Here is a 15,970-nt window from a genome sequence, read left to right as displayed (position 1 = left end):
GAGTAGGAGATAGAGACTTCAAATTTGCTATAGTTAATGTTGGGACTGTCCTCTATCAGTGTGCCAAATTATACAACTTTCCCGCAATCGGTTCTATGGGCTGCCATAGACTTGCGGCGGAAGAAGAAGAAGAAGAAGAAGAAGAAGAAGAAGAAGAAGAAGCAGAATAATAATAACACCAACAGAAACAATAGGTGCCTCGCACCTTCGGTGCTTGGCCCCTAATAATAACGCCAACAAACACAATAGGTGCCTTCGCACCTTCGGTGCTTGGCCCCTAATAACGCCAACGGAAACAATAGGTGCCTCGCACCTTCGGTGCTTGGCCCCTAATAATAAGAACGCCAACAAAAACAATAGGTGCCTCGCACCTTCGGTGCTTGGCCCCTAATAAGAACGCCAACAAAAACAATAGGTGCCTCGCACCTTCGGTGCTTGGCCCCTAAATATAGCTGAAAGCAGCAATCACGGGCCAAGCATTCCAGCGGCAACATCAGGAGCTAAGCATATGTAGCATCAGACCAAATGCAACAATGAATAATGAAATTAATAATTGCATGATTGTAATTGAAATGGCTGAAAATCGTTAATAAAAGTTCCACAGCGAGGAGCTAAGCATGGCATGGAGCATCAGTCCAAATGCAACGAGTAAGAAAAGCAATTATTGGAAGAGTGTAATTGAAACAGCCAGTAAAACTCCAGTAAAATGATGCATTATCATTTTTGGAAAATAGTTGGCGCTGTAATCAAATTGGTTTGTTGTGTTCTGTGGGAGGTGACAATGTTGTGGGCAATTTCTTTCAAAATACTTACAGACCTTTAGGGCAATGAGTCGAACATGCCCACCGAGTTTCGTTCCGATCGACTTCCATTAACCTTGTCAAATAGGTGCTTAAAGTTGTTTGGCCAATGGCGGCCATGTTTTTTAAGATAAGTGAAATTCCTCATAGAGCACTTGTGCCACATTGGGCCATATCAATTTTCAAGTTGATTGGATCAACGGTTGCTTAGTTATAGCCATTTGATTTTTTTTAATCCTGTAGCGCCACTAAGTGGCAGATATGGAAAAAAAATTATAATTTGACTAAAGTTTTTGTTCATGCATATGAGTCCTGAGTTTGGTGAAGATATCTCATTTTGTTCCCGAGTTATAGCCTTTTTCGTAAAATTGGTCCACGAATTTGAATGTTTTGGGTCACCTGGTTTTTTGTTCAGTCTTGATCAAACCACTGCAATAATATTCTCTGGACTCTCTAGATCAATAATTTTCAAAAATATGTTGCATTTTGTCCTTTGGTTAGCTATAAGAGGTCATTTAGGAAAGGGCCGTGGCCACATGTAACCTAAAGCCTATAAAACTGAAACAAAAACTCAAAACTTTATGAAACTTGGTTATAACATGTGAAAGATGACCCACCAAGCATGCAAAGTTTCATTAAGATCAGAAAATAGCTGGTGCTATAACAGTTAAAATGGCCTAAAAAACAAAAGATTTCTGTTGTGAATGGCTGTTGTGAATGAACTGCAAAAAAATAAAAGGGGTAATATAATCACACATGCATTAGATCTGTATTTTTTCTAAACAATCATGCAAAATTTAAGAGAGATTAGGTAAAAAAGAACACTAATATTTATAAAGCACAGTGTTGAATAAAAACTTGCAATTATAACCACTAGATGGCAGTGGAAGACCACTAATGGGCTCACTTAAGACTAAAACATTACAGTTTATGGATTTGCTGTGGATTTATCTTGAAATATGTATATAACTATTATTTAATATTACTGTTCAAACATTTAAAATCACACTGAGTCAAAGTTTACAAATTTATTCATACAGATATATCTAATGTTTATTATTATGCCAGATTATTTTTGCAATGTAACCTGAAAAATGACATAGAAGCCCATAAAAACAGAAGACTTGCAATAGGTTTTATCACCCATCATTTATTTCAAATATCTATCTATCTATCTATCTATCTATATATATATATATATATATATATATATATATATATATATATATATATATATATAACAAAATGTGTGCATCTGTGTGTGGGTTTAAGCATGCTTATTGAGTATTAATATACTAGTTTAAACATTTCATGTTTGTGTGTGTCTGTAATCCTGTTCTATTCTTTTACTGTCAGCCATATCTAGGTTATTTAAAATCAGTGCAGTACTATTATCTAGATAGTAAAATTATGCATAATTTCATTCCAAAGAAGCATACACAATTTAAGACAAATTGGGCAAAAAACAACAACATATAACAGTTATAAAGGTTAAAGAGACAGTGTTGTATGATAAATTGCATTTACGACCACTAGATGTCACCGGAAGACCACTAATGGGCTCACTAAAGACTAAAACATTACAGTTCATTGTCTCGATGATGGATTCATCTACAAAAATGTATATTACTATTATTTAATATTACTGTTCAAGCATTTAAGATCACATTGAGTGGAAGTTTAACAATTTATTCATACATATATAATGTTTACTATTATGCCAGATTATGATTGCAATGAAACCTGAAAAAAAAATGACATAGAAATTTAAGAAAAGAAGTCTTGTTGCAAGTTGTGTATCACCTATCATTTATTTTAAATATCTATATAAAACAAAATGTGTGGGCATGCACGCACGCACACACACACACACACACACACCCACCCCCTGGTTGATTTATTAGGTATGTCTGCTGGTGATAATTTGAATAAACATCAGTTAATCAAAAAATGTAAAATAATTAATTGCAAAGAAATTTGTGACATGTTTGCTCCATTCTTCTGAAGTGTTTTACTGGATATTGACACCCTATTTGTACCATGTTTGTCTCACCTTGGACAATTGTTCACATTTTCTTCAAAAATTCTGTGAATGTATACATTTTGCCCATATGTTGTTCTTATATTTTATGTACAGTATTGTTTAACTCTTTGTTTTGTATAGGAATACATTTTCATGTAAGATCTACTTTCCTAATTTTATATGTGCTGGATCATAAGGAGCCTTGTCATAAATTGAGGGATAGCTTCATCTGTGTGATAATGAAACTTATTTGTAATTTAGTTGTGTTTAAGACACTGTACGTATGGACCGGAATATTATGCAGGCATTACTATAGGAGAAGAGTGTAATTTTATAGATGTTAAATGTATTGTGTTAATATCACAACAATTTATAAGAATAATAAATAAAAACAATTACATTTTGGATATTGTTATTGTATTCATACATAGTATGCAGGACTGTTTTGTGGGGAGAAAAATGATTTACCAACAACAGCTTGATGTACAAAAATGGTTTTAAAATGATATCAACTTTGAGAATTAAAACAATTTACATAATAAATGATATTTACAATATATTTAAAATATTTACGATATTTACAAACACATTGACATACAAATACAAAATACTGTATATTCCACAAATCCTGGAAGTGTAAAAAAAAAACATACAGGAAAGAAGGCAGAATACAAGATGCTTAATATTGAAGATGTGGGTATTTAGATGTCAAACTGAAATATAAAAATACCTCAAGGATGGTTTTTGAACCACAGCTGGCTCCATGGGACTCTTTTCTTTGACTGCAGATGCTGCAAAGAAAAACATATTGTGAATGTCATATGATTGCAAGTGCCATCTGATGGCTGAATGATAGCATTTGTTCAGAAGATAGCTGGTGGGACATAAGCTGTCTGTGAAGTAAAGGGAAGTTGAATAACATGATCCAGTAGCGGTCTTAAAATACAATACCAAAAGTTGTTTAAATGTTATGAAATTCAGTCTCTCATTATAACCTTATGTAATGTAATGGTGCAAATAATATTTAGTATTTTGCAAGTTGTAACTTACAGACAGATGGTGAGACCACCCATCGGTCAGAGACTTTCTGCAGCAGTCAGCTCTGATAAGTTCTGAAATATCCAAGTAAGACTTGCTGCAGACCACAACATAAAAGGGGTGTGGTTGTATGGAGTGGAGAAGGGTGGGTTTAGGAGTGGAGAAGGGACTGGAGAAGGGTGGGTTTAGGAGTGGAGATGGGTGGGTTTAGGAGTGGAGAAGGGACTGGAGAAGGGTGGGTTTAGGAGTGGAGAAGGGACTGGAGAAGGGTGGGTTTAGAAGTGGAGATGGGTGGGTTTAGGAGTGGAGATGGTTGGGTTTAGGAGTGGAGATGGGTGGGTTTAGGAGTGGAGATGGTTGGGTTTAGGAGTGGAGATGGGTGGGTTTAGGAGTGGAGAAGGGACTGGAGAAGGGTGGGTTTAGGAGTGAAGGGTGAGTTTAGGGATTAGGAGTAGGTTTAGGTAAATATAACGAGGGATTGGTTGGATCTGGATCTAACAACGCCCCCTGGATGTTGTGGTCTGCAGTGAGAGTCTATTTCAGAAATTAGCAGAGCCTTCGCAGCAGTGTGTCCTCTTCATTGGTGCATCTATAAAACAAAGACAATATATTATATATTTTGTGTGTGTGTGTGTGTACACACTGTTTTTCATTTTTGCAGCTTGACTATAAAAGTTTTAGGTTTGACAGGATTCATTTGACAACGCAGCCTGCAAGAAATATATATATATATATATATATATATATATATATATATATATATATATATATATACACACACACACACACTTTATATTTTAAAAGGTTTGATGTCTTTAAAAAAATAGTTTTATAAATATTAAATTTATGTCTGTGCAATCTCTTCTTACTAAAAGTATTTTAGAAATAGTGTACAAAAAAAAAGGTACAGACTTTTTAGTTGTTTAGTCTTTAATACAATTTGCACAATCAATTCATAAGATTTACATTATTATTTGTAAATTAATTTTGAACTATAACATAAGCTGATTATTCTTACAGATTTATGCATATTTAATCATACATTTTACTTTAATAAAAATATGTAGGGTATTTTAGATTTGTATAGAAATAAGAGATCAATTATATAAAGACTACACTGTCTGGGAACATCTCTGCATAATTTAAATACATAGATTAAATAGCGTATATTAGCATAATATCAGATACATTAAATATTTTAGAAGAGATCGCGCTGTCATGGTTGTCTTAACCAATAAAGATGAAACTGTGCTGTCAGTCAATTGTTCCTCATTACGGTTTTGATCAGCGCAGTCGGTGGAGAGCAACCGCGCTGGACTGCACAATCCGACACAGCCGCTTCGAGGTTGCGAGAGTGTTTTGGCACATGTCACTGTCAGCATGAAATCAGAGCGAGACGGACATAACTCGGACACTTTTCTAACCAGTATGAATTTCGCGGGGATCACCGATTATCAGTTTTAAGCAGATTTCAATGAACCCTACTGTCAAGCACTATGACGTCAAATAATAATAATAAAAAATAAATAAATAAAAAAATAAAAAAACACTTTATTAAAAACAACAAATTCATTTCATTTTCTCTTTTAATTACTTTTGTTATTTGACAGCGTTAATAAAAAAAGAAAAAAAAGTTTAAGGGTTAAGATTAAGTTCTGTGCAATTCCTACACTCACTGGAATTAATGGACGACTATTGCATTTAATGTAAAATGTAAATAAATGTAATAAGCGCGTTTTGGATTTGTACAGTGGTTTTCAAAGTTGTTGCTGGGGACAACAACAGCTCTGCACATTTTGTATGCGTCAATAATTCACACACCTGATTCAGATCATCAGCTAACTAGGAAAGAGCTCCATGGACTCAAATGTTTAGCGCCTACCTCAGATAAGGGAGACATGCAAAATGTGCAGAGCAGTGGGACTCGAGAAACAGAATTGAAAATCACTGGCTTTGCACGCGTGTTTTCAACGGCGACTATGAGATTGGTTCATGAGAAGCAGACAGTTTAACATTTAAAAATCCGTAAACAGCTGAAAGCGGGTAACTATTGTGTTGCGTGTAATGAAAAACAATTGATGCCGGCACGTTTTGATGTTCGGTAGATCAATCAGCGGAAACACTTGTCATTCGGCGCAGACACGGAGGCTATGATTATCGAATAATGTTAATTTTATACCCCTAAATGTATTTTTTTTTAATTATTATTATTATTATTAAATTTGATTTTCTATTTTCTTGCAGAGAATGATTTTAGCATGTCGCCTAAATAGACATTTGACAAAGCAATTTAAGCTATTTATTTTGTACGTAGCCTATTACACATTTAAGCATTAGATTTGTAATTGCAATTTATTAGACACTTAGCCTATAAAAGTTTGCAATTTTGAAAGGGCAGATTATTTCTTTAACACAGGCCTCAAATCTAACGTTAGGCTATATAGGTTTAAAATCTGACATCAAAGCGACTGGAACTAGACATAACAAGTCTGCACGTTCTGCAATAAGAGCCTACATTTAATGCCAAATACTTCAACATTCACAGGTGTCAGAGCTAAGACGATGTTTGGGTCTTGGTCGGAGCTTTGTTATTTAGGTAAAATAAAAACATTGCTTTGATATCATGCAAGTTCAAAGTAATTTAGTAATAATACATGGTCATATACACGTCGTCGGCTCCGGATTTCTTACCATTGCTCCACGGACGCCGGAGAAGCAAGTTGACCATGGCCAGCCCCGCAAAAGTGCGCAAAGTGGAGGATTCTGCCGTAGAAGGCTATCTTCATAGCGTGTCTCCAGCAAAAAGCTCAAAAAAAAACAGCAAGTATTTTACTGCTATGATACAGAGTTGTTAGTTTTTCATTGGAGAAATTAACCGCGTTTTCGCAAGCCTCTAAGAACGGGACGGCAGTGAAGCTGAAGAATGTTCGCCGCAGCCTCAGTAAGTGTCACAGCCTAGAACATGTCTAAAGAAAAAAACACATTATTGACTACTGTATTAAGGATTTTTTCGTATCTATTTTATAATTGTTGTGTACAGTTAAAGTGTTAAAGTTTAGACTTTACGAAAATGTGTAAAAGTAGACTCTAATGCACAGTAAAAATGATGGTGCTTTTCAATTTGGATGTTCAAGTTATTCAATTTAATTATAAACTTAACCAGATATTTCGTCCTGCAGGTTTCTCCGATCCAGACGGATTCGACGTGATCTGTTCTAAAACAACAAGCCTTGACGTAGTGACCGTACCGTTCTCCCGGATAGCACCTTCGGGCAGCAGGAGGATGGATGTAGCGGCCGTCAAAGCGCTAGGACCGAGACAAAATGTGAGTACACTATAGCATATCTTATATTAAAAAAAAAGTCTACGTTAGGCTATTAGATCTACTCAGCAGCTAAATTATAATTTTTATGCTTACAGGTAGGCGAGCTGGAAGCTAAGGTCCTGTCCCGTGCTGCACTTAGTAAAATCGTCTTGGTTAACCGGGAGGAATGTGAGCTGAAGGAGATATGGGTCGCTGACACTACGGGGGAAATCAAGCTTACCTTGTGGGATAGCCTAATATCCCAGGTCGACGTCTCCAAATCCTACTGCTTTTCCAACCTGGCAACGAGAGAGATGCAAGGGGTTATTCGTTTAACCACAACTCCATCTACTCGAGTCGTGGAGATAACCCAACTGGACGTACCTGATGAGGGCAGGGATGATCCCGATGACGGCGCTGCTTCTACGTCTTTGCGCGGTGTGGTCTCCGGGGTTCAAATCCGAGCCAGACATCGTTGTCCGAGGTGCCACGGTCTTCAAAATCAAATTTCTGCCAACTTCATTACTCACAGGTGTGATGCCTGCAACCTGCTGCAGCGGTCATCGGTCTACGGCTTAACATACGGAGGAACGATAGTTCTCACCGCTGACCAGCAGGAACATTCGCTGACGGTGACCGATTCCTGCATCAACGCTTACCTGGCCAGATACCGCGTCGCCTATTCAGAAAATGACGTGGAAACCATTGAGGAGCATTTCCTTAATTTGCCAGAGGTAGAAATCTGCGTTAATAACAATTCCTTAATTACCTCGTTAATTCAGCCCCTTTCACAAAATCGTGTGGACTAATCCTTGGTCGCTGCTAACGACGGCAGCACAGTGACGGATGGTGAAGCTGCGCAAGTTGTGGAAGATTGGGAAGCTGCCGCTCTTGTTTAGCACGTTCAGCGAGGCAACTGGTAATATGCACAAAAAATTACTGTTTCTAGTACAAATTATTTCATAGTGCACTGTTAGTGTTAGTCTTTGTTCTCAGTATTTGTTTTGTTTGAAACGCTACCGGACTGATGTTAATGGTTTTCATTGAATGTTCCATGTGCCAAAGCTGTATGTGAACTGCCAATAAGTACTCATTTTAAGTTTGTAATAAATGAGGTTTCATCTAACGTTATTTCTGTATTCTGTGGATTTATACGTTTTCAGTTTAATCTGACAGTTGTTTATGAATTGTATAAATAAAATATTAATAGTAACTTTAATAGGTAGATATAATTTAAATACAAAATTAGTTAAGCGTTGCAGTAAGTTAATATGTTAATAAGTATGGTACAGCGCTTAAAGTAGACGTAATTTAAAATATAAATTGAAAATGAAATTGGTATATTAAAGTATTATTTTTTAAAAAAAAAGAAATCAAGATTGGCTACATGGCTAGTAGTAGCATGAAGGTGTAAGGCCTATTGGGTTTATGTGTATACAGATATACATTATACTTATTTTATGTTTCATGAACTAACTAAAACATAGCGGAGGTTAAAATATTGAACGGTGTGGGTCTTACGCTGAACATCTTGCACGCTTTCAGATATCTGCCGTTTCTAACATTTGCAATGTACTCTGCGACCTTTGCGACAGGTCAAATTCAGCTTACGGCAGTTCAATGACGTCAAAGCTGTAATGTGATTTGTTATTAATGCACATGTGATCCAAGTTGATCATGCATTTCGGAACATACCATAAACCAGAAGTTGTTTACCCGAATGCTTTTTAAGGTAGCAATATGTTCATATTTTGGGCTGTTGTCTGTATGTGTGTTTTATTAATAAGGTGTGCACTGTATTTGGTCATCTGATCAAACAGGGTTGCCAGAGAAAAGCTTTGACGCTGTGTCTCAGGCTTTGACGTTGCCCGTGTAAATTTCACGCAAAAATGGCAACTCTGCTTGTGATACGAAACAAAGTGTAAGCTTTCAGTTTCTGTAAGTTTTAATTCAAATTTCAAACAATAAATAAGCAGTTGTAAGCAAAGTAAATGACTGTAAATTAACATAAAAAGCTACTTTTATGCCTTTCTCGTAAGGTCTTGCCAGATAGCAAAGGCTATTATTATTAAGCCAATTTAAAGATGATACGTTTTAAAAAGTACTATAGTCAGATTATTAAAAAACCGCATGGGGATATACCATTTTATTGTTATTAATGTGTTTTCTTTTACTATCACAGAGGAATTTGTGGACAAATCTAGTTCATAGCACATTAGTGAAAGGTGTTCCTATGTAACAAACATGGATTTTAGTTGTCCATCGTTGTATTTGTTTTCTTTTAAGCTGAAGTGAAATTAAACTTGGAATAATACTTTGTAATAACAGATACCAGTTGAGATAGTATATCATGCAGGTGTTACCAATCCTAATCTTATAGGTATACCTTCTTGCAAAGTTCAGCTCCATACTCAAAGCAGGTAATAAACATTTTTAGGAGCAGCTGATAATTATACAGGAGTGTGTTGAATTAGAGTTAGACATAGGCTCTACTGGGAGGTAGATCTTTAGAAACAGGATTGGGCAGCTTTGTTATATTGGTTATGTACCATGGAATTTAAATTGTACTATTTTTATTGCAGGTTTTATGAGATCCCCAGTTGAAGACATTGGTGCATTGGGATGTTGGCCTGGACAGTTTTATGACCAATAGAACACACTGACTTGTCTTCTTTTGCATGGATGCCTAGGGACAGTTAGAGACCTGAGGACATTCCCTTTTACAGAATCACTGCAGACACTTCAGATTCCCAGCTTCATGTTGATGAACTCTCTTCTTATGTTTTCCATATAGGGTTCAGGTCTGTGGACAGGAATGGCTATGGCAAATCCATTATTTTGTGCTTAGTTATCCTTTTTTTTTTGTATGTGTGTGTGTGTATTGATTATGATTTTTGCTTTGGTTCATTGATATACGAGGTAATACTGGCCTGTTATAACATTTCTAACAGCATTTAAGTTTAGATTTTTTACTGACTGTAGACTGTAGAACCCAGTTGCATTTGAGGTTCCAGTAGTCTGGCAACTAAATATGGTAGAGTTTACATTTGGATGAGAGCAGTTGATTTTTTTTTTTCTTGAAATGCTGCTATATAAATTGTCGAAGACAGGTTTTTTTTTTTGTTTGTTTTTTTGGAATGGAAGTTGAAAGGGTAAAGTAGCTTTTTTCCCACATAATTCTGTTATATGATTGTGTCATTAAACAACCTAACACCAAGTTTTGAAATTATATTGTAATGTAGAACCATGATTATTATAATCAGTACAAATATAATAAAAAAAAAATCAATACTTAACAGCCATTTTCTCACGTCTATTTTTAATGTTTATAAAATACCTATATGTTTCTGAAATCACTGATGTGGACTAAATGGTGTAGATGATTCATAGAAGTATACACAAGGAATGTGCATGATTGACCAAGTTTAAATCATGTCCAGAAAAAAAAAAAAAAAAAAATTATATATATATATATATATATATATATATATATATATATATATATATATAATGTATATGTGTGTGTGTGTGTGTGTGTGTGTGTGTTTTATTTAGACTACTTGAGTGTGTTGTAATGGGTTTGCAGTGCATTTTCTGAAAAGTCAGTAGAGGGAGTTGAGTTACTGTGATGTCTGCAGCACATCGTTTAAATAACGAGTTCTGTGAAAGCAACTATTAACTTTTACTTGTATCTCATTTATTGCCAAGGCTAGTTTAATTAATTAAGTCATATCAAACTATAATTTACATGCTTTAATGTAAACATAATTTATGCAATATCTGTGGAAATTGCATTCATACTCGGCGTACTGAACAAAGTCAAAACGCTAAAGCTAAAAACATTCCACAAATTTCTTTACAGATAAGTATTTATGTCATATTAAAACTAAATTTTTGCATAAAAATCCGAGAAAATATTTAGATTTAAACAGATTGTAGATTGTATTAGGTTTATTTTCTCCGCATATTACAAGAGTCACCAACCGATAAGAACTGTTATTCAATAAAATTGACGCTACAGATTCGTTTAATTGATTAACGAATAATAAATAGGTGGCGGTAATGCACCACCAAGCTGTATGCCATCCGCCATTAAAATACATAGACGAAGAAGAAGAAGAAGGAAGTGACGTCGCTTTTAGGGGCCGCCATTTTGTGTTGTACCTTCGAAGGTAAGAAATGTGCTCTCGTGGTTTGATTTTAATCTGGTTAATTAGTTCTTTATTTTTGGTCATCCATAATATTAATGCTAATGTTTTAAGTAATTTGATGTTTGTTTGTCCGTTTGTATGGTTATTTTTGTTAATTAGGCATTCTTTTTTTATTGAATAAGAGATGTACAGTTTCTGAGGCAGCTATCGCTGTATGGCCTCGTTGTATTAAAAACGTGTTATCGTAAAATTATCCTATGTGGCGTGTGTTATGTACTTCAGACGTAGTGAAAGTATCCGATCGGATTCGGCGAAGTACAGAAACTAATGTTATGTATTTTATTACTAACTGAAAGTATTAATCTTGTTTTTTGTAATCCTGTGCTAGTTTAATTGTATGGATGGCTGATTATGACTATGTCGAGCTAAACTAATGAAAAAGTGGAGGCGGCCATATTCAAAGTAGCACAGATGCGACTGCATGAGGAGCTTAAAATATTATTTTATTGTGTTGCTGTGTGCCAGAATCTACGTAGTGCAGGCTCAAATGTGATATTTTAACACGTGCTGCCACTGGCAGACAAAAACCCCGACGACAGCTGTGGATAAACGCTATACAATGCGCAGACTAGACAGAAATTATCGTCAAAACTGCTCGCGTTTGCATAAATAAAGTATTGTTTTTGTTATGAATTATGGTTTGTGTTATGCATCTATTTTTTTATACATCTCACGACTATGACGTGCATGAAATGTCTATGTGCATGTGTGTAAACAACAAACTGACGATTAATATAACGTTAATCATCTGTAATTATAGCTAGCGTTAGAGAAGCGGTCAGAGGAATCTTTCCGCCGCCAGAAAAACGTCATCGTGTTTACTAATAGAGAATAGGAACAGTCAGTTCAGTTTAGTCAGTTGTTTCCGGACGGTTCGTTTTCACTGCTGTAAACCAATAGAGGACTGGTGAGATTTAGCTATTTGTAATACGTGCAAATTTGTATGTATTTATCACATTGCGGGTGATACTTTTGATGTTTGTAAAGTATAAAGTAATCGCGGTTGTTCCAATGCTGCATTTTAATTTAAGTACAATTAATTTGTATTGCATTACGGCAAAGTTTATAATATTATTTGTAATTCTGTATTTGTTTATTCAAACAATATGTCACAGATATATGTTACAATGTCCCTGTTAATTAAACGAGGCTGATTTTGGACAATGACTATGAATGTGCTTGATAAAATAAATGCTAAAGATTATAGAAGTTAAATTAGATTGGTTAAGGGAATATGAGATGTATTTAATTGAATGATTTAATGGAATGTAGCACTGTTGGCTAATTTATGTTTGTTGTCTTTTTATGTGCAATGGGGAACGAATGGAGCAGTTCTGAGGTAAGTTAAATTATACATGCAACAGACTAAGTACGTACAATATTGGTCAGATTGAGTTGAAATGTCTCATATAATATGACTAAAAGATTTGCACAGTAGTGTAGAAAATTTTAAAAGTTAGGCTTTAGTTAGATTAAGGTAAAATGTAAGCTTTCTAAAAAAACAACTATATATTATACAGGTAGAAAACTATTTAGATACATTTATTGACAGAAAACAAATGATTGTTAGTTTAACATGGTTAGTCTTACTGTCTAGTTATCGTGATTTATTGTGCATAACATGTTTGCGCAATGCTTCAGACATAACACTACAATATCAAGTGGCTAACATAGCATATTCAGAAATAGGTTTGTTTGTAGTAACTGTAATACATTTTCTTTACCATACAATGTTTGAAAAATTAATTTAATGTCATTTAGCAACAGAAATCACAGCTTTTAATCTAATGTTATATCTTAATATGATAATCTGATATCAGTCTAACATATTGCAATGTGTGAAAAGTAACATAATGGATTGCAATTTATGATGGAATGCAGCAGTATTGACTAATTTATGTTTGTTGTCTTTTATGTGAAATGGGGAATGAATGGAGCAGTGCTGAGGTAAGTGAAATCTGACATGCGGTGTACTGTTTAGTGTCAATGCAACTTGTCACAAAGTTGAAATGTATGTTTTGTAGGATGGAATTTTGTGTGTTAAAATTAGTTTATTTTGTATTTATTTATCTCTCATTGTTAAATATAAAAATTAATAAAAACAAATGTATCATTTTTAGATTAAAATATCCTAAATCAGTAGATTTTAACATACATGATTACATGATTCCAAATGTTTCCCAGAATATTTAAATCCATATAAATCAGCATTTTAACCACTGTTATTGTATTGTGTGTTAATCATGTCATACCTTGATTTCTCTGGTGTAGAATGCATAGAAACATGTCAGATATTTTATGCTATGCTTTGTTTCAAAGATAAGGGCTAAGTTGGTACTATAGTAAAATTTATGTGCGAGTGGTTTTAAGTGAAAGCAGTTTAGACCGTAATATCTGGTGAGCTACATAAAAATTAGATTAGGCCTTACTTCAGTTAATGCAAACTGTAAGGCTTCTCTGTGAAATTAAGCCTATGTGTTGTATTAGATATATGAGCAAGTGTTTAGACATGTTTACCTGACGAAAGTGTCAGGTTTTGTTTTTTGTTTTTTTTGGTGAGTAATAGGTTTGTGTCATGCTTCAGAGACTGTATTGCCAACTGGTTAAAATAGCATAAACAGAAATAGGTTTACTTGTAGTAACAATAATATGTTCTCCAACATGCATTGCATTTACAAAATTAATTGCATGTAATTTAGCACATTTCACAGTTTTTAATGTGATATTTTAATATCAATTTAGCTTATTGCAATATGTCTCATAGTAGCCATCAATGCAACACACAGAGTAATGGTGTGTAATAATATAATAATATTCTCTGTTGTGTTTTTATGTCATTGCAGATGCCACGTGGAAAGGGTTTCCGTCGCTCCCAGGCAGCCAAGAAGAGGAATGCTGAGCGTCACACGCTCAGCTCCTTCATAGACTTGGTAGAGGATATCTGTCCTCTACCAAAAAAGGCACCTACTGAAAACTCTGATGCAAATACTTGTGAAAATTCCCCTGAGAAAACTTGTGAAAATTCCCCTGAGAAAACTTGTGAAAATTCCTCTGAGAAAACTTGTGAAAATTCCTCTGAGAAAACTTGTGAAAATTCCTCTGATGCAAATACTTGTCCAAATTACTGCCGTAAGGCTCCCAAAACTTGTGAAAATTCTTCTGAGAAATCTTCTAAGAAACGCTGGAGTGATGTTACTAGAGCTTCACTTGTGACCAACTCTGATTATTTCCCTCAGAAAGTCGTACGTGGTTCCTTCCATCAGGGTGATGCTCGGTTTGGCTGGAACAGAAACCGTCAGTGTGCAGTGAACAGTATCACAGCAGTCATGGTGAGTGTGCTGAAGGATGTGCTGACGTGGACAACAGAGGACCTGAATGCTGTGCTGTTCCATGGAGATGAGCTGTACACATCAATGCGACTGCAGGGGCAGATCAACAATCGAACAGGGCTAGGTCATATTTCTGTTGCAGAACTGCCACGACTACACACACTTGATAACACAACATTTTTAATAAAGCATGGAGAATCTTTCTCAGGTGTTTTTGGTGTTGATTTTTATGATGAATCATTGCGAGATGTGTCCATGACTATAGAAGAAGCTCTACAGAGGGCTCTGCTTCAGTGTGGTGCATGTTTGTTAAACATTAAAGAGTACATCTGTGCAGTGATAAAGGCAGGGTCAACATTTGCTGTAGTCGATCCCCATTCACGTAATGGTAAAGGTATGCCTGAAGGTAATGGAAGAAGCATTGTAGTCTATTGTGATGACATATACATGTTGTTTGATCATGTTACTAATCTTGCCATGTCACTGAATGCCCAGGGAACAGATTTTGAAGTGACGTCTGTGAAAGCAACGGTAATTGGTAAGACCACAACTATTGAGACAAGTTCTGAGTCTGATCAGGAAGCCAGTGCCAGTCATGTTTCACCCAGAAGCACAGTGGAGGATCACGAGTGTGTGCGAGAACATGGTAAACAAAAAGAGAAAGTAGGTGTCGCGCATGATTTAGCTACAAGCACAGCGGAGCACTGTAAGTGTATCAAAGACAACGGTAAACGCAGACGTGGAGAAAAGCAAGCAAGTGCGCACAAACTGGATCAGACATACTTGGATTCAAGTAAGAAAAAGAGACGAGTGCAAACTGAGTCAAAACTTGCAAATGTTAGCACGTTGAATGATGTCATTATTGCAGACCCAGTGAATACCGAGTTGAGTTTAAACTCTGCAGATCAGGAAGCGAATTTATCATTGGATGATGTCATCATCATCGGAGATACAGTGAATGCTGAATTCAGTTTCAAACCATTAAATAAAGCAGATAAGGACGCTCTGTGTGCACGTTTACGACTGACTAATGAAAGCGTTGGTGTTCTAGATACACATTCTTCTTCTTTAGGAGTACCGTGCAAAACAAAGTGTATTAAAGGAGATGGTAATTGCTTGTTTAGGTCAATAGCCGAAGCTGTTTGCGGAAACCAAGAGAAACACCTGACAATTAGACGCGCAGTTTGTCAAACATCTGGAAGCTAACAGTTCTAGATTCGTGAGATATCTATCAGAAGAATACAGATCAGTGAAAGATTATGTGA

General features: G+C 35.5%; 1 protein-coding gene and 2 long non-coding RNA genes across 3 annotated transcripts in view; 1 reads left to right on the top strand and 2 right to left on the bottom strand.

Annotated features, from left to right (window-relative positions):
* Positions 1 to 200: 200 nt before the first annotated feature.
* LOC127971319 (uncharacterized) overlaps positions 201 to 15,970 on the bottom strand; it is a 39,768-nt gene continuing 23,998 nt past the window's right edge. Inside the window, exon 3 of the long non-coding RNA XR_008156785.1 lies at positions 201 to 261. This is a non-coding gene — a long non-coding RNA (uncharacterized LOC127971319). The remainder of the gene's footprint in view (positions 262 to 15,970) is intronic.
* On the top strand, positions 6,965 to 8,001 carry LOC127971279 (uncharacterized). Its single transcript, XM_052574175.1, has 2 exons — positions 6,965 to 7,186; positions 7,282 to 8,001. The coding sequence occupies exons 1-2, from the start codon at positions 6,965 to 6,967 to the stop codon at positions 7,972 to 7,974; spliced, it is 915 nt and encodes a 304-aa protein (XP_052430135.1). The 3' UTR covers positions 7,975 to 8,001.
* Positions 7,045 to 8,973, bottom strand: LOC127971314 (uncharacterized). The gene is made up of 5 exons (XR_008156784.1): positions 8,687 to 8,973; positions 7,935 to 8,081; positions 7,550 to 7,844; positions 7,280 to 7,464; positions 7,045 to 7,168 (listed from the first exon to the last, which is right to left on the bottom strand). It is a non-coding gene; the product is annotated as an uncharacterized LOC127971314 (long non-coding RNA).

Source organism: Carassius gibelio, chromosome A4 (genome assembly GCF_023724105.1).
Source record: "Carassius gibelio isolate Cgi1373 ecotype wild population from Czech Republic chromosome A4, carGib1.2-hapl.c, whole genome shotgun sequence".
Taxonomy (NCBI): domain Eukaryota; kingdom Metazoa; phylum Chordata; class Actinopteri; order Cypriniformes; family Cyprinidae; genus Carassius; species Carassius gibelio.
The sequence above is the reverse complement of the archived record's forward strand: the minus strand, read 5'-3'. Positions and strand labels throughout refer to the sequence as shown.